The sequence below is a fragment of the Contarinia nasturtii genome, unplaced genomic scaffold, assembly GCF_009176525.2.
Source record: "Contarinia nasturtii isolate CC-2019 unplaced genomic scaffold, AAFC_CNas_1.1 Cnas_scaffold_129, whole genome shotgun sequence".
In the NCBI taxonomy this organism is placed as follows: domain Eukaryota; kingdom Metazoa; phylum Arthropoda; class Insecta; order Diptera; family Cecidomyiidae; genus Contarinia; species Contarinia nasturtii.
This window is the reverse complement of record NW_022197486.1, coordinates 10004317-10024261: the sequence shown is the minus strand read 5'-3', so window position 1 is coordinate 10024261 and position 19945 is coordinate 10004317. Positions and strand designations below refer to the sequence as shown.

The window sequence follows — 19945 nt, the reverse complement described above, 5'->3', positions numbered from 1 at the left end:
AATAGCACGTTTACTTACGTCTAATCATGTACCATTTGGATTGAAAATGAAATTGACTGAGTTTTTTTTACGCGAGCAACGTGCCGCGATGAAGAAAACAAATGTTCATGCTGCGAGCGGCAGAACCTGTCTGATTTAGGGGCAACTGCTATTTGATACAGAACTCAAAATGTTCGATGGCATTGTTGGATGGATAGGCTCTTGTTATTGCTGTTGCTGTTGCTGCTGCTGTTGTTGTTGTTGTTGTTGTGTGCTTTCATAACGGAATGACGTTCATACATTGATTGTGTGTATGTGTGTTTGTGCATTTTCCCCCTCACAGAAAATTCGTGCTGGAAAGCCTAGCATAGCAAGCTTGCTGTCTTTCACTCTATCCAGAAAACTGACAACACAAGCGTGCACCATGACTGCTCTGCTTTACCCATCCATATTTATATTATATACAACCATATACACATCGAAACAACTATGTGGCACGTGTATATGCGAATGAGTTTTGAGAAGTGAATTCTGTATCTACGTTTTTTCGTAGATACAGCGACTAGCTGTATTCTATCTGCGCGCGATATATTGACATGTGTGCTTTTTGCATACAATGTCTGCTTGTATTAAACATTTTCTGAACAAAATCCAACAACTAAATATGAAAGCCATACATGTATGTCCAGCGAAGAGGCCATGAGCTTACACACAGGGTGTTCGGCACACTTGAAATGGCACAAGTCATTGCCGTTAATTTAAAGAACAAAATGATCCGCTTTGCTCGATACGATAAATGTTCAAGGTGATGGCATCGAATAGCCATTTTGAATCACCTAATTCAATTATCTGAGTATCTAACGATGATGTAATTAATTTTCATTGCTAACGACAGATTATTTCGTATTCATCGTTACACGTCGGTTTTCCTTTGCTGTTGCTCAATTCAGTCTGCAATTGTTTATTTTCTTTGCTTTGATGATTCAAATAAACTTTTGTCCAATTCATTTGCTATTCTACATTGACTAAAATTGTTTATTTATCTCTTTCGCTCTATTTCTGAGTATTCTTTCGAGAATTTCGCAAAAGTGTTTGATGATTTGTGTTCTTTGTGATCCAAATACAGGATCTTATCACACAACCCAACATTCGAATCTGTTCAAACTTGAGTAATATGTCATATTTATTTGCATAGAACAAGCACAAAGTTCAGAAGAACCACAACAAAAAAAGAGTCATGCCAAGAAAGTGTTACCGTGTAAAAGTTGATCGCTCACACAGTAATACTTTTGTGAGACGCTTTTAAATTTGAATTATTTTTCCAAGCCTATCATTAACTGCATTTGCATTTGTATGTATTCCAAGGCAACCAATCCAGCAACGAATTCAATGTACAGCAGTAACAATGGATGTTCAATGTATGGTCTGACCTTGACCATTGTACAGCAACAGCATAAAACCGGGCTTGATAAATGAATGTATGAAAAAAGAAAAGTTTTTTTTCATCCCTCTTATTCTCCTCTTTTGGATGATTTTTTTTTCTCTACATTTGTTTTGGGTCGGTTTTCAATGGGCTCAAAGTTTATTTTCGGAATTTAAATGAATTTAGCAGTGATGTTGGTTCGTACAGTTTCCGGTTTGTTGGGTTATGATTTCGAATGTTTTATTTTCGTTTGGCAAAACAACACAAAAAATTGAGATTGCCAGATAAAGGAGTAAGAGAACTGTGTTTTCTATACAACAAATAAAATGTTGCTATCGGCAGTGCCTTATCAAAATCGTCGAGAGTACAATAATTCACATGAAACATGGAAGGAAAACTTCAATGGGTACTTTCACAACACTGATGACGATGATCCATTAAATGATTTCAATGACCCAGCTAAAAACCGAAATGGCTTAATGACGGAAGATTTTCACGATGACGTAAAACGCATACACGTTTTATGCGTACGTGCACACGTGCATCGTTAAATATTATCCAGAGTGTGTTGCACATCAAATCACATTCACATTCCATTCCGCACGCACACATTTTTAGTGCATTTCGATATTTTCTCTTCCTTCATCAAGTCAAATATGTTCAACTGAATTAATCGAATAATTTTATATATATTTTTTTTTTCATCTTTTATCAATATACATATATATTTGAATGAGGACCCTTTTTGCACTTTTGACACATAAAATCAATTGTTTATATAGCTTTAACGTTACCAATTTATGCCTCGAACGTATTTTTCTATCATCAAAAGACCCAAATGACGTGTAATTTTGTACACTCCGTAATGACCTATTTACTAAAGCTGAACAAGAACTTATGTTCGTCACTTGTTTGCATTACACAAAATGCCAATGATTTATTATTTAGTGAGCGTTTCGGGCAACTTCATCTATCTTGCAAAAATCATTGACGAAAACATGGGAAACCGTTCGATAAAATGGTTGACAAGTGAACGAAATGATAGAGTGACATCACGAAATTATCGAAGGATTTGCCCGTAAACGGATAAATATTATTATTATCGATGAACCTGCCAAAATTCATTTGATCCCGATTCAAAAAGGACATCACGAGAGAAGTAAATAGACATCGTTGTCAAATTTCCCATCATAATAATGGTATTTGGATTTAACGTGTGTAAAATATTTTGTCATATCATGGCGATTTATGTGAATTTTCGGGGTGACATTGGCCATTTAATTCACTAAATATTGATTTTTTCTCTACGTTCATTGTCTACAACGAAAAATTTTTTTATCGAATTCTCATGTTTGTTGAGCAAGCACCATAACTTGATAAAAAAATGGGAAATTTTCCAACAATTGTTCGATAAATATCAGATGTGCCACGTAAACAATGAATTTCCTATCCATAATGCAAGATTATCTATTTTAAGTATACCCGTATGTTGTTTATTAGATGCATTTTTACAAAACAAGTAAACAAAGTAATTTCAAAAGATCGAACCATTGATAGTTTCAATATTAATGGAATCCATATAATAGCTCGTTAGGCTATTAGTAATATTCCTTAATATTTGGATAAAAACGAATGGAACTATTTTAACCATATCGCTTGTTTACCTCTTATCTAACCATTGGCTATCTGAAATACAAAATATGGAATATTTTGAATGCGATAGGAAATATATCGAGCTCGATAGGTGAATCGAATGAAATTGTCAAGAAGAGGTCACATGGGGATAATTTGTATTTGAAGTAGGTGCACACCTAACTGGTGATAAACTGTGATGTGTGTCGAATGTGAATGCGATTACGAATGCATTATACATATTGAAAATGTGTCATCAGTATTCACATTTTACGTTAATCCAAAAATACATTGCACTTGCACGATAACAATATTTAAATAATTTGTGCATATGAAAACGTTGAAAATAAATTGAAATAGTTCACCAATCTATATCCGATACGAACGTGAACAAAAGCGCATACAAAAAAAAATCGATAATTAATAATGAAAAATGAATAATGTAATAGTTTAACACAGAGTCGAGTTCAACTGCATTTATCACCGTCCAAAGAGAGAGAGAGAAAAATACTAGTCTATCGACAAACTAGTACAGTAAATTGTGCATTGTCAGGGCTCTGTGTAAAAATATCGATTTTTTTAGTCACGGTCATGGTCGTGCCTTCAACACGTCGAGGTATTGTTTGTGTCTGAAAACATTTGCCCGATTCTTAGGCCACTTTTGAAGGTATTTGCAGCTGAGTAGCACACTTTCTATTCTAAATTCATTCTGGGGTGTATATATATCAACCTGTCGTCGTTAGTAAAAACTGTATATAGTAGAATTGTGGGACCGTCAAAGATGTGAAATAAATTTATTTCGCTCAAACTGTATTGAACTTGAAAAATGTAAATTGATTTGATGTTGAATTTTCATTTATAAATACTTACACGAATGAGAGTTGAAGGTAAAATATAATTTGCGAATTGTCATCGATCCATGCGAATTCAATAAATCACATCACACTTATATAGGTATTTCACACAGGGAAGTTTGATAATGTATTTGATGGAAACCCTTTAATGTATTTCCAATTTCGTTTATAAATTTGAAACGAGAAAAAAAATGGTTGTGAGAACCTATGATGTTGCCCTTAAGTGTTCAATGACTTTTTAATTAGCAAGATATTTGAGATTGTTGTGTACGCTCACAACAGACAGGGAGAAGAAAAATAAATATCGAGTCGAATGTATGTGTAAGTGGAAAATCAACATCATGAGTATTCATAAATTGGAAACTTCGATGTTAGATATTTTATCATTGATAGCATTGATTCGGTTGCTCATTGATATCATAGCTATTCGAGACGTGCCTATCTCACGGAATCGCGTCGGACTCATGTAATTAACTAAGTTACAGTCTTATATCTTCGTTTCAATCTCCCATACCGCCATCGAAATTGTTCAAAAACAACGTTGTCGAAACACGATGCTTTAGAAGAGTAAAAGAACAATCTATCGTAATTGTGGTTATCGACAGTCCATATACACTTTGACGATTCATTGATTTCAAACCACAATCAAGACACAATGAGAACACGAAGACGCAAAAATAAAAACACAACACAAATAATCACCAATTAAGAGATATATTAAAAAATCGTTAAGTGAAATATGAAACAGTAGCAAATGTGTATCATACAGGAAAGGGTATAGAGTCGCCTATAATATGAATCTTATAAATGAAAAGCACGTGATGAATGACGCAATCGAATAGTACAATTAATTGCTCCTAAAATGTATTTCGATTTAAATAGTGCGCATATACAAATTGATTCGAATTTGTGTGTGTGTATGGGCCGCGAGACGTGTGACAAGTCGACGATACACATTCTGCATCAATCGGACGGGATACGCAATTGACAGTGATATTTCAAGTGATAAAGAAACAACTAATAATCATCTGTCAATGAAGTGCGACAAACAAAAAAATAATAAACATGCCGCCCCTCAAAATTCATCAAATTGCATGTTGTTTTTAAAACTCACTGACTATTTCTTTTTTTGCTTCATTTTCAAACAAATAATAATTGAGCAATTTAAGCGTTCGACAACATAACTCATTCACAATGGCAATCTCAATCAAAATCGCATTTTGTCATACAAATAAAAAAAAAATGTATATCAAATGATTTTTGCGTTCTCTTCAATAATGTTATTTGTAGCAAAATCAAAGTAATTTATGCCGATTGAACAACTTTTTTCTCATTCTCTGCAAAATTATTATCTAATGTCATGACAAACGACATTTTGTCACGTGGTTCCTTCCATTCGAACAATTCAAACTCAATGATCACTCAATTAATTCGCTCTTTTATGCGTCAATGCATTAAACTTTCTTTTTCGATTGTCCAAATTTAACTATTTATTGTATTGAAAAGAATCTTTGAAGAACATTGATTTGACATCAATGAAGGCGCCGAGCGTTAGAATTATTATTAGAATTATTAGAATTGTCATTTTGTCATTTGCGTTTTCTTACAAAGTTGTATTCAATGTTATAGTATTGTGTATCAAATAATTGTCGATGAAAAGATATTCATGGTTCGAACCAATGACATTGAACTTTCATGAATGTCCAGCACATTTCCAAACTAGAATCGAATGTATGTCTGGCAATCTCATCAAATGTATGCATCAAAAGTTTCTTTCATTTAGTGTTGTCTGTCTGTTTGTTTCTCTCACTCTTCCTCTCTCTCTCAGATCACTGTCATTGAACATTCTATCCATAATAATTGAAAAATTCCGTTATAAGCACCAAAAATGAAATAAAACACACATGTCTGCAGACAAAATTCAAATAAAAATGCCTCTCCAAGCAAGCGGAATTTAATTTAAGTAAAACAAATAGATTCCCAATTCATATATTGGATGAAGATTATGTCGATGACTCCATTTTAATGGGAATGACACAAGCACATAGTTTGGAATGGCGAATTATACATTAGACTCATGGTTAACTGATATGGAAAATCGGCAATCATCTCATTTTGGGGCTAGTGGATTTTTGGTAAACAACATCCAATCAAAAATCAATAAATCTCTCATAGAAATTCATGGTGTTGATGTTTGTCACAACCAGACACAAATTATACCAATAAAATCAGTTTGAGTCTTTTAAAAAAATGTACATAAAATCTCATCAATCTTCATTAAATAAAAGTAGTATTGGCGAATAACAATATTTTGTGGGATATAATCAATCAAATGAGATTTTTAGCTTCATGCTGCTTTTATACTTTACTTACTAAGAGTGGCTACTAAAAACGAAGAATACATTTTTTTATCCGTATTTTTTCTGCTTGGAGTACAATCGCCTATTGAATCGCGTTCATGTACAAAAAGTAAACACTTCATAACTTAAATGTTTTTGTTCACGTCGTGGATTTTTCCAAGTAAACCAAACATTTAGCCATCTATGAATTCTGTTTGATTGACATAGACTTTATGAGAAAAAAAAGAGAAGAAATCAATGACTTTAATTGAAACTTCACACCATTGCGTCAACATGATACTGTTTATTATTGATCGGAATATGAAGAATTGGTATTATGATAAAATGGATTCATCACACGCTGTTCGTTTCAATCATCACACACAATGTCATTGTATTCAAATGTAATTTAAAAAGGTATAACACACATAAACTTACCCCAAAGCCGAGGAAAGACAATTTCCGTGAATGCATGTCAGGTTTGTTTCCTCCGTAAGCCATTATAATTGTTTATGGTTTGTCTGTCGTTTATTACTCTATATTTTTGATCGTCGTTCCAATAAAATGGACAGTTTTCAAACAATTAAATTTTAAAAAATAAAAGCGATTTGCACGTGGTTTTGATACACTGTCGGCTATGTTACACAATGCGCTAACGTTCCATTTGTTAAATGTTTAATTGGGCTTTCTTTGTCTCAAAAAGCAAAAAATCACTTACACTACATAAAATCCACTTGAACATTCAAACGTGTTTTCTAAATCACGTGCGCCATTCGCAAATGAAAGTATTAACACGTTCGTTTCACACTTGAAATGTCTATTAGTATATCATGGATGGACACGGTAAATTTAATTCGAAAAACACAATATACACACGAAACGTTCAAATTCATCAATCAATTCTATTTTCCGTTACGAAAATTCATTCAATTGCCTTCGGTCATTCCTTCCAGAAATCATGAAAATGTACGATTTAATTCAGGTAACATATATTATTCCGTATTCATTCGGTAGTGTGGTAGGTTATGGCATTCTCTCCACCCTAAAAGTTATCTAGTCGATGTTCACTATATTTTATGCTTACGTAGAACTGGAAATGGAAGAAAAATGCCTTTATTTCAATGATTGACATGCGGCCACTGTTTGTCTTCGGTTTCTTTTTTTCGTTGTCAATAACCCGTTGATCTTTAACCGTTGAACCATTTGAAAACATAACCGTTTTCATCGCATTTAGTGACCCCCGGCTTTACCAGCTGAAAATAAATAAATAAATAAATAAGATTGCGAAGGCAAAACTAGGATTTGATTTATGATAATGAGAGTGGATTGTTATATCTACGGTACAGACTAAACCATTTTCGATAGCACACTTTTTGTGTGGGCTGGGAATCTAATATTTCAATTATTCACCACCAATTCTTGTTCGAATAAGAATGCCAGACAAAATCTGTATTTCGTATAGTATGATATTAGCAATATCAATTTGTGTGTAATACGGGCTCAATTCCGGTTGGCCGGTTTTTGTGAAGACGAATCGAATGTGAAATTCATTGGCAATAAACACGAACGCCACTTTTGTTGGGCCAGCTTTCATTGAATTTGTGGTAAAAAAAGTGTGACACTGAAACAGATCGTCCGCAATCAATTTATCTTTTATTGATTTTGTTTGGGGGGAAATGCTTAACCTCTGGCAAGATAATTGTGTGTGTGTGTTTGCATATTGATACTATTTCTCTGTGATCCAACAAAACAAATATTACTTATTAAAGCATATGATTAATTGGCGTGACATTGTTATTTTTGTTTCACGCAAATCGAGCGTACATTTAGAATTGTTTCTGTTTTTTTTTTTAATTCTATCAATTGAACGGTTCACATGTTTGCCAGCAAAAAAATTGTACTATTTACGAGCGATTTTGCGTGCCTTTGAATTAGCCGCCCAGATAAATGTGACGCTTTACATTGTGATTGCTATTGTTAAATAGAAATAATTGCCTATTTGCACTGTCACGGTACATAATTGAATGATTGAACTGGCATGGAATATTCATTGACATCCATTGAATCAATTGCCCAACCGCTTGAACCAATTGAAACCTAAATATGATCACATGACTTAAGAGATCAAGGGCTTTAATTTGCGCGTGCCAATATAACACCTTCTCAAAATTGCAATCGCCGGAGTTTTTTTTAAATCGATATTCGGGTTTTTATCTCTCTTCATCAAAACGAAAATGTTTCACAAAATATTCGAACATTTCGAATTGATTAATTACCACTGACGTACCGGTACGTTGAAAAATGCTCGCCGATTAATGATTGCCAATAGAAAATGTATTGAACGCTCGGCTATATGCATAAGCACCCAAAACAAATATTGACTTACACTACCCTGCAAAAGTTTGAGGTCACCTATCTATTTTTCATACAAAATGATAGGTAAAAACAATTCATTTTCATGCAAAATTTGACATTTTTATCTGTGATTGAATTCAAAGACTTGCCATTTCAAAACCAGTGAATATTTTTTGCTAAATATTTACTGTTTTGTTCTTCATAAGATATTGAAACAATATGCCAAAAATCATTGATTTCTGAGAATAAAAAGTATTATTTTTGAAACCTCAAAAAATGGTATTTTACGCCATTTTGAATGAAAAATACATACAACAACAACAACAACAATCATTTATAGACCGATTGTACCTTTCGGTGGTCTTTTACGAAACGACTAGACTCAAATTCCTCTAACAATTCCTCTCCAAACTTCCCTATCGAGAGCCAGGTCTTGAGTTTCTCTACACCAATCATACCCTCTAACATTCAAATCAAATTTAACCGAATCCAAAAACTACATAGGTGACCCCAAACTTTTGCAGGGTAGTGTATGTCCAATTTTATCTACACAATTCAATTTGCATTTTTTTAAATGCCAGTTAAAACATCGTCAATCGCTTAGCACCTAATTATAAATTAAATTAATCGATGAATATTTTATAATATTTTGATGCAAAAAAAAAAACTGAAACCAACACAGACTCATATTGATAGTATATTCTCAAGAGCGCGAGAATTCAATTGAAATTGATTAAGAAATTCAGCCTAAAGAATGTGTGATTCGAAAATTGTGAAAATGAGCTATTAATTAGCAGTTTGCCTTCTCTCTTTTTTACTTCATCTTATTAACAAATTATCGTATACGCTTTCAATTATGATTGTCATTTGAATTTAATCACAGTAACATGCAGGTGTATATAATAACGACATTGTCGTTCAGCGTAACGGTACGAATGATTTGAAACAAACTTCCTATAATTATGATCAAAACTTTTAAAATCTAATAATAAACGTGCCGTTCGGGATTGCGGAACAAATAAATCACGTGCAAACACCTCACCTGAACGCTCATTGCAATCGAATGCAAGAAGTTTTTAGATGCATGGATGGTATGGTTCGTTTTCAATGCATTTCAATGGTTATAAGTTCCAAAACAATTGAAAATTCTAAGGCGATAATTACTGTTCTGTTGTGTTCGGTGTGTGAGAGGTTGACAGAAATTGATTTTGTTGTTAAATTTTATGGGTTTCGCTAAATGTTAATATGGATAATTGAAATTTCAATTTATTTAAATGACACTATTAACCGTTTCAAAAGAAACAATCGATAAAACTTTAATTCTCAATTTAAAATGTTTAGTGATTTTTTTTATTTGTTATCTTTTTTGTACGATTAGTGTCAGTTTGGTTCACCATCTATAAAATTTCAGGTGTTTCAAATTGCACTTAATTGGAGAAAAATTCAATTTGAAAAAATGTATGGTGTGTCAGACCAGCAGAAAGAACGCACTAGAACTGAATGCAAACGGTCCCAAGCAAATTTATTGATATGCATCAATACAAACGTAGCCGCCGTATAAGGATATTTAACTTTCCAACTTTTTTCTTCTTCTGTGGTTGTTGAACAAATATTTGCCAAACAACCTTACGACCCAATACAAACTGGGGCAAAAGTGCGTCAATTAGCAAACAACCGAAAATCAACAAATGCTCAATCACATGTGACTCTAAGTAAATTCAAGTAAAATTCCGTTGTTCGTACGTAAGTCGTCTGAATGATAATGCAATTCGCAAATTTCTCAAGAACGAAACAAAAACTCGAAACCCACAGATCACATATTAACCCTCACATTAATGTACCAGAAACAAGTTACACGAAGCACAGATATTATAAAACGTACACATTATGTTCACTAAAACGATTTCATCGAAGAGATACGATCTAAAAAAAAACGGATGTAACAACGCGTTCCTTTCAACGTAATATTTTGTATGTAAAACTAGCTATCCGTTCAAAATGACCAGAGTATAAGTTTTTTTTTTCGAAACGCAAGAGAAGGGTTAAACAAAGTACATAATGAATGAACACAATTAGTCAATGGAAATATTTGAGAACGTGACTAAATACGTACGGATCACATGACCACTTTCGATTGCAGCCAAATGTTAAAAAAAGAAAGGCGAGGTGGCATCTCATGACATTTGCACATGAAATGGTTTTAACATAAAATCGTAGGTGAAAAAGTGAGAGGGAACTAATACCGGTATATATATGTATGTTTGGTTTGTTCAAAAAAGCGTTCATGTTTCTAAGCATATTTCACTATTCATGTGATTTGATTTTCCTTTGCAAGACTTTTTTTTAATGGTGACAGCTCGTTTATTCCAGTGAAGTCGCTGGTGCTGATATTGTGTATGGAGTGTTTAAAGTGATAGTTATAAAATGTGTGTGTTTTTTTTTTAATTTATTGGCGTGCGCACTTTCTCAATAAAGAGTATACACAAATGGCGTTCGAAAAAAAAGAAACGACTATTTGAATTTTTTTCGCAACATCTAAAAAAAGCAGCAACTGACAAGCAAACAAATCAATGACCATAAATCAAGCAATTGACAAACATTTTGTTGTTTTTTTTCAACGGCAATAAAACCAAATAGTGATTTTTAGGTTCAGTGATTTGTTCGTACCATTTTAGGTATTTGCAGCTTTTAAAGCATCTCATAAATATTTATACGCACTCTATGCTAATGAAATCTATATCTAACTAAATTGTGAATCAATTCTCATTTATTCACAGTGAAAAATCCTTCAATTAATTTAAAACGAAAATCACACAAAATCACAGGAATTCCTTTTATGTATTCGTATCTGGGTCCCTTTAAAAACAAAGATTTTTTTTTGTTTCTATATTTATTTGGTGCGCGAAATTGTTTGTTCTATAAACCGTCGTCTTGATTTTATGTATGTGATTACTTGAAAAAACAAAACAAAAAAAAGACACAATATTTCGGCCAGAAAAAAGTGGCAATGACTTTATGTGACATTGAAATTTCACCAGTCGTACGTCGACGATGGAGCAATATTTTGTAATAGGAAAATACAGATTTTATTTGCGTTTGTTTTGAAATCTCCACCTGTTCTAGGTGCTGAACATCAATTTACGGAAATTTATACGGTAACAGTGAAATGTTCAGTTTCATCAAGTGGCAATATTGTAAACAAGCGATGACAAAATACGCATACATTCATCTCCATTAAGAAACAGATTGTTACTTTTTTAAAATGTAAACGGTACCCATGATGTGTATCGTTGCCGTTGGCTCGATGCTGGATTAAAAATAGATATTCTGGTCTTGCTGATTTTGTGTGTCCGATTGGGCTCGATTCAGTCCAATTGATGCTACATTCAAATACAATACTTGCAGTATAGTTGTAGACATCCCAAGTATGCGTAGATTTTTAAGCAATTTTTTGTACCACGAAGCAGTCTCGAACTTCCTTGATATTTTTCCGATTTTAATCAAAATATCAAGAGGATAAATATTTTGGTTCATGACGGCATTTGGGTGGTGTGCTATTAATAGCGACACGTGAATTTTGAGCATTGATGCGAGATCCATTTTAGCAAACACACTTAAAAAAACCTCGAACATATGTTGAGGTCGTCAAAAAAACATCACTAAAAAAATGTCTCTCATTCGATTTTGCGGGATATTTCAATTTTTTTCATTCAATTCATCTTTTAACAAGCACTACTGTACACACACACACACACATCTTTCGCCATATCTTTTTTCATTTCCTTTTCTCTTTCGCATTTCCGAAACGTGGAATTTATTTATACATTTAATACCATTGATGGCAAAAATATTTTGATGTTCCATAAAAAGAATCATATCTTTTTTCATCAACGGGCATAAATTTCAATCGTTCTTACCAGTTGTATAGAATTCAAAATCCAAGCACGTGATGTACGTACACGTGACTATTCCTAGAAGGTTAGCATTCTTTTGCAGTTAAACCGGTATAACGCTTGGGTCGTCATGGTACCAAGTGTACTCAAAGAGGCCCATAAATATGATTTAAGAAAAGTCATCTCGTCGTTTTCATAAAAAAAAAAATTGTATGGTCAAATTATAATGAATGATGTACAAGCGAACACATTGAATTCACATAAACGATAACGTTTTGTTCGTGATTTGTATAATGTACGAATTGATATATTTTGTGGCTTTTATCTATAATATTATGCATACAAAGTGATAAATTACTTTGAGGAAAAAATGCACAGTAGCACAAATCACATTCAATTAAGTCTGTAGATTATTTTTCTGAAATAGTCACGTTTGAAATCTTAAATAGAACTTTTTCAAATAAACAAACTACCACTATTCATTTGTTGGTAAAACTTCCAAAACGAATAAATGCTATCATTAACGAGAACTTATAAATATTTCTGTCGTTTGTTAAATCTTTTAAAATGCACGAGAAAATAAATAAATATTTTGTTTGTAAAAGGTATTTGAATTGAAATGACAGACATTTTTCGAAAATAGGTAATAAAAATGTGAATTTGTGTTCTGCATATTCGCGAGTTTTTGAAAGTTTATAAATTCAATATTGTGCAAATAATGTGTTAAATTTGAATTCAACAAAGTATTAAGCTTCACCAAATATTTTTTCACATGTATATCGCACAGAAGTTACAATAATTTGTCGAGCGATTGTTTGTTGATTTGTGCAATTAATTCATAAAATCCGATTTTGCCGGATGTTTTCCATAAATCAATTTTCGTATCATTTCTACGGTTTGGCGTTAAGAATCTTTATAAAGTCAATAAAAATTTACGATATAAGTACATCAATGTCGACAAGTCAAAGTAGGCAATACAAAAAAATTCCATCGATTTTTTTTTTCAACTAACTTAGTTATTGTGAGTAGGCTTGTCGGATTTTGAACATTTATTTTTGGGAAATTCCTTAAAGGGTCACCTCAGCTGGAGTAAGACTATGCTTTGAAGATAATGTGTCTCTCTGCAGTGTTCATGATTTGAGTTTTTGAAATGAAATGACACAAAAATATCAAATTCTGCAATTGAAATGTCAATATATTACGGAATTTCCCCCAAAAAAATGCTCCAAAGTGAACAAAATCCGACAAGCCTAGTTCTGAGTTTCATTTCATCACATTCGCAAATGCATCTTGAAACAATTCAGTATGTTTTACATAAAAAAAACAGTAGATCGTAGATTTCGCAGCGCAACTTCGGAGATGGAAAGAAAGATAATGATGGTATTCAGCGCAAACTAAGATGAGTGTGCAAATTCTCATTTGTTTTTTTTGTTTCGATCAAAATGGCAAATAGCAACTGTGCTCGAAATAAAAAATAAAAAATTAACATTGATCATGATTCATGAAGTTCCTTTGGTCAGACTCAATGTTGAGTAACACAAAACGTTTTGATTACATAAGCATTTGCTTTGTTTTCATTGTGTCTCCAACTTAATTACAAACATATCATCATTGTTTGCTAGATAAGGTTCTATACGTTCGTTTGATAATTAAATAATAAATAATGTGCATTACAGGATGTATGTAATTTGGTTGAAGAAAGGATAAGCGTCATTTCGAAGAAATTAATGAATATTTCAACTTGTTGATAAACATGTTTGAATAAAATGTTCAAATAGCACTGATGTTCAATAGAAACAACATCGAATGAGAAGTGACACAATGTAAATGGTAAATTTGTCGGTTATGCAATTTTCACATCTGCAAACATAAAAAATGTTATTTGTTGATTCGAATTATTCCCTGCACAAATGTTTGATATATCGAAAATTTGGTGAATATGTTCGATTGATCAAGCCAAATTGACAATTTGATTTTTTTAAATGTATTCGAGAAACACGTGTTTGAAGATGAAATGATAATTAAAAACTAAAAATATGGCATTTTAAATTTTAATTCCATAATCGAAATGTATCTTACCAGTATTGTAGTAATTTTGCGGTTATGATTTGACAACTATGCTATGGATTTGATAAGTCGAACATTGTCCATTTGTTTGGTATTTGTTGCGATGGCAAAAATATAATCAGAACACATGTACACCAATACATGCGGAATACGGTGTTTCGGCAGATTATTGTTTCGAAATTAATTTCAATATCATGTCAATTTATGCTAAAAAAATGCTCGTCATCGTAAAAGTCCGTACAATAGTCGTGGTTTGAGCTCTTTATCTCTCTCTTTCTCTTCAATATCTTATTTAAATTACACCGAACAATGATTGCAAAAATGATATAATGTTTCGTTGTTATTGCACTTCTTTCATATTTATAGAACGATTTTTTGCTGTCATTTTTTCGTTCAATCAATATGCGACACAAGAAAATCGTGTGATCAAATTGTCGATACCAAATTAAAAAAAAAATTCCAAAAAATATTGAACAATAACCGAAAAGAACTCTTTGCATAAGCACACAATAGAAATGCAAACACACCAAAAAAAAAGAGTCGTTTGTCTGAATATCAACTATGAAAACACACACGAAAAAAAAAGAAAAAAAAAATTAAGCGACGATCATGAAACGATATCACAATTCACTGTGACTTTGTCAAGCACTTACTTACAACGAACTGAATCGCGCACGAGACATAAACAATGGTTTTGTTTAGTTCTTAAAAAAAAAAAAAAAATCGAAAATGCAAAGGAACACAAAATGAAACGAACATTAAAGGAAGAATGTGTATTTGTGATCTAGGCGAACGCTTATGTTGTCACATTCTGTCAATTAACATCGACTCTAAATCATTTATTGGCTTTAAACAGTAACAAAAATAAAATACGACTTTCATGTTCATTGTAAAGCGGCCGAATGAAAATTGTATGCGAGAAAGAGCGGTGAAACGAAGCTGCGATATAGCGCTACAGAGGCCAATGAAATAGAATCGTACAATACACAATTTGTTGTAGTTGTTGTTGTTGTTGTTGTACCCGTCATATATACGTATGTGAGTGACAAGAACTTAGCAAAAGCAACCATATGTTGAAAGAAGAAATATGCGAACAGCACACGCTTGCAAACACATACACGTTTACAATTTGTTCTTGTACACACTCACAACCTCAAGTTCAGATCGTTCACAATAAACACACAAACAGGCTCTTCAATAAATTTCCGAAAAAAAAAAATTATGCAAACATATTTGTTTGAACCAGTTGTATGAGTATGCTCAGAGTTCGCGCGCGCCATGTAATAATGAGAATTCACCGATTATTTTATCGGTTTCATTGTTCATGCATTTTCACCGAATAACTAAATGATAAGGAGCCGCACATTTTTTTATTTTGTTCTTCTTTCAAGTGAAAGGAACCAATCAAAACATATTTTTCACTATCAAAAAGGAAATAAACATGCATAGACTCAGACACTGCTGATTGTACATATTTTTTGGATAAATTATAATTCACTGAAGTGTGTCAAAAAAAAAAAAAAATCCGCGTAAAATGAAGTTTTTAATGACTTTTTTCCCATTTTTATGTGCGCTGTACCATGTAAACCACAAAAGTGCTTGAAACGCCGATATTTCATTTTATTAGAATAATCAGCATCTCATTTATGTTCTATATTCAAGACGAATAACTCAACGGCAGTTGTATGCCCAAATTTAACCCAAAATATCAGTAGGCATAAGTAATACTATGCCCGAATGCATGTAGTGTAACGCGAAAAATCTTGCACATACATGTCCTAAATGGAGCCATGTTTATATGAGAAAGATAGGCACAGAAAGAATGAAAAATTGATCTTATGCGCTGTGCTAACGCACGATTTACTAAATGAACAGAAAAAACTGCTCTCTTTTTCGCCTTGTATTTGAGTACGCATTTGCAATACTCGTTTTCGACTGACTCATATTTCGTTATGAGTTGTAAACATGAACTTGATATGATTTTTTTTTTTGGTGTGTGCGTTAAGTGTATTTTCGTCCGATTCCAAAATGATTCCCACTTGGATAAAAACATCTGGCTTTTATGTGCATGTCATTATATGGCTTAAATTTGTCTAACTATAAATAGTCGTTTTCCGCAGCATAGTTTGTTTATAGTTCCTATCGTTGTTTTTTTTTCAGCGAAATCGCCTCCAATAACATTGATTCCAGCTTCAAATCGAAACGCCTAGAGTTAGACTAAAAATACATAAAATAAAATAAAAAAAACAACGAAAATGCTAATTTTGTGGTATACTTTTATTAAATAAACGTTAATTTACTTTTGTCTGTGAATTTTGTATGTTCAATAAAATGTTAATATCATTAATGTTGTTCTTTTTTTTTTCGTTTTACAAAACTAAGGATGTTGCTTCGGACAAATTAACGCGCGAAATTTTCTGCCATCAATTTTCAAAATAGTAAATCGAATCAAAGCAACTAAACAAATTAGGAAATCGAAACAATTTTCGGTACCATCTGGCAAAAGGCAATTTAAAAATAACATGGGTTGAATTAAGGAATTGTTGGGTTTTCATTTTTTTTTGTTTAATCTCAAACGAATTTTTTTAACTTTTTTTTCATATTTTCGTTTTATATTTATTGAATCGATAAATGAAATTAGTGAAGAAAATATTGCAAAAAGAGTAAATACAAAATGTTTGAATTTAACTGCAATTTCTTCACAAAATATCAAAATAATTTACTGATATTTGATTTCACCACTTTCATTTTTAGCGATTCATTACAATGTGTGCCCCAAATTTGGTTTGGAACATTTGTTTTTCTTGTGTTCGTCTGTACCAACCATCAATCCATGCATAATTACTTATCATGCACCCCCTCATTCAATCTACTACATTGGATTTAATTGTCTTAATAATTTAAATATTGATGATTTTGATTGAATTGCTGTGATTTTAATGGTTGGTCAAACATTTTTCTCACATTTTTTTTTCTTCTTCTTAAATTTTCCGCAGTTCGATACATAAAATATTATATTATTCTTTCACATTTCATCTTATAGAAATTTCTTATCTAGTTATATTATATTTATGGAATTTTGTAAGAGAATAGAACAAAACAATTTGTAATATCCTTAGAAAGTCATTGTTGTTGGGACCACACATTATTTGAAAAACAAAATTATTTCCATTTATTTTTCCTTTTTTTGGATTTCCAGCATTTGTTTGTTCATTTGCGTTTTTTGAATTTAAAAAAAAGAAGAAGAATTAATTGTGTTCGCTTTGTTATATAAATCAGTTTGATAAGCATTTGTGTGATTTATCATCGATTTAGCTTTTATTTACATGCAAATTTCAGGTGTTTAAGCTTCAATAAATTAGTCAAAAAAGTTAGTATCTTTAAAATAACTACAGACAAAAAAAAACTTAATAGAGGAATAAAGACAATTTTTCAAAACACTGACAATATGTTAATGCAACGACATTTTGAAACAATAACACAAGAGAGAAAAAAAAATCATATGAAACATGACACTGTATCAGCGGAGTACATTTTAAAATTTGTTCATGTTTTTGTTTTGTTTTGTTTGATACATATAAATAACGAATTCATTTGCAAATGAAAAATTGTCCAACTAACTTTTCCTACATTGCCTACACGCCTAACCTACAGTTAAATAATTTCATACTTATGTTGTTCGTTACAATTTCATTTGTTGTATTTGATTTTGTGAACAAGGCAAAAAATGGGAAAAAAAAGAACTCTCTCTCTCTCTAACTCACTCTTTTAAGCTTGATTAGTTTCTTTCGGTAAAAATTAAAATATAGATTAATGCGATAGAAAAAAAAACGAAGAAGAAAACAAAATAATAATAAAAGAAACAAAACAAAAAAAAAGCGAATGTGCGAATACAGAATCGCATTAGATTGGTGGCAGGGCCCAAAGTGTTGCCGTTTTATCAGCTGACGTGGATAAAAATGAGAAATCAGTTGGATGCCAACGTCCTGATATCACTTTGTCTGTGTGCTGAGCCACAACCACTGATGGTAATGGCATCGTAAGGTCGCCTTGTAAATCAGTCAACACCAATTTATTGTCATAACCACCGGTTAGCAAATAATATGCCGATGGTGAAAATCGTATTGATCTGAAACCAAAAAAAAAAAAATCATCATTAAATCATAGTCAGAACCACTAAATCGAATTAAATGATGATATCATACCTGATATCAGACGAATGTGGTTTGAAACATTGAATGGGACGATTTCCACGAATATCATATAAGACACATGAACTGTCTTCATGACCAGACACCAACAATCGTCCAGATGGATCCACACAGACACTTGTTACCGGAGATCCCTGTCGTGATCCAGGTACTGTGGCCGGAGTGACTGTGTTCACACAGCCACGAGTTCTTAAATCCCAGAATCGTACGGTTTTATCCTGAGACAGAAAGAGAAAAATTATTTTGATTGAAAATAAACAGATACGTGAAATGAATTGATTAACGAACCTGTGAGCCAGACACAAACATAGCACCGCCCCAATTATACAAGGTTAGTATGTGTCCACCGTGGCCGCTGAGCGCTTGGAATGGTGTTGATGTAGCACAATCAGTAACATAGATTTTACAATCACCGGCACCGCCACTGATCAATAAACTGGTTTTATTTGTGCTGTCTTCGAGGAAACAGAGGTCACGAACGGTACCATCATGCATTGTCAATTCGATCTCTTTGCCTTCCAATTGCTTTTGTACTTCATTGTAGCGCATCAATTTTACGGTCTTGTCATTGGATCCGGTCGCAACTAAATCACCCTGTGGTGACCAGGCCATACAATAAATTGAGCCCTTATGATGTTTTGTTCGCTTAAACAACACGGTTGGCTGATACGTTGTATGCTCTTCTCTGTGAATAAATCGCCATAAATATTGATGATTAAAATTTAAAAAACAAAACATTTCAAATACAAAATGATGAATTCAACACGCCGAGAAGCAAAAATAGGATAAACACTTTATGAATCTTATTTGTTCCGAATGTGCGTGTTTTCAACGATAAAAACTGTCTAGGCTATTGGCTATTAAAAAAATACTTGCACATATTTTACGTGTTATTTTCACTTAAGAAATGGAAAAATCTCGATGTTCCACTTAAATAATAATGGAGTTTGTCCTATTTTTTTTCTTCTTCTCAGATTTATGTGTGTGTATTTATGTAAAAGCAATACATTTGTATAAAATATCATTTGCATGTCAACAACAAGTAAGACACATTCGAGATGAATTGATGAAGAATGCAATACATTCACAATATACATAAGCTTCGATTTGATGATGTTAAATGTTTAGATTTAATGGTTACAAAACAATTGAGCTGGTTTCCGTTAAAAATGGGCTCAATGTGATTTGCATA

The 19945-nt window shown here is 32.5% G+C and overlaps 2 protein-coding genes across 12 annotated transcripts in view; both read right to left on the bottom strand.

Annotated features, from left to right (window-relative positions):
* LOC116340281 (anion exchange protein 3) overlaps positions 1–15150 on the bottom strand; it is a 37789-nt gene extending 22639 nt beyond the window's left edge. For 2 of the 7 annotated variants that reach the window (XM_031766745.1, XM_031766752.1), the window contains exons 1-2: positions 14555–15149; positions 6666–7480 (exon numbers count right to left, since the gene is read on the bottom strand). In XM_031766745.1, coding sequence (XP_031622605.1) covers positions 6666–6728 — 63 coding nt within the window. In that variant the 5' untranslated portion in view covers positions 6729–7480; positions 14555–15149. The other 5 variants (XM_031766732.1, XM_031766707.1, XM_031766725.1 and 2 more) reach the window with 5 other exon arrangements.
* A 1650-nt stretch (positions 15151–16800) lies between these two features.
* The window catches only part of LOC116346515 (WD repeat-containing protein 47), a 56650-nt gene continuing 53505 nt past the window's right edge, over positions 16801–19945 (bottom strand). For all 5 annotated transcript variants that reach the window (XM_031776633.1, XM_031776615.1, XM_031776598.1 and 2 more), the window contains 3 exons: positions 19042–19438; positions 18748–18971; positions 16801–18671 (listed from right to left, as the gene is read on the bottom strand). In XM_031776633.1, the coding sequence (XP_031632493.1) occupies positions 18446–18671; positions 18748–18971; positions 19042–19438 (847 nt within the window). In that variant the 3' untranslated portion in view covers positions 16801–18445. The remainder of the gene's footprint in view (positions 18672–18747; positions 18972–19041; positions 19439–19945) is intronic.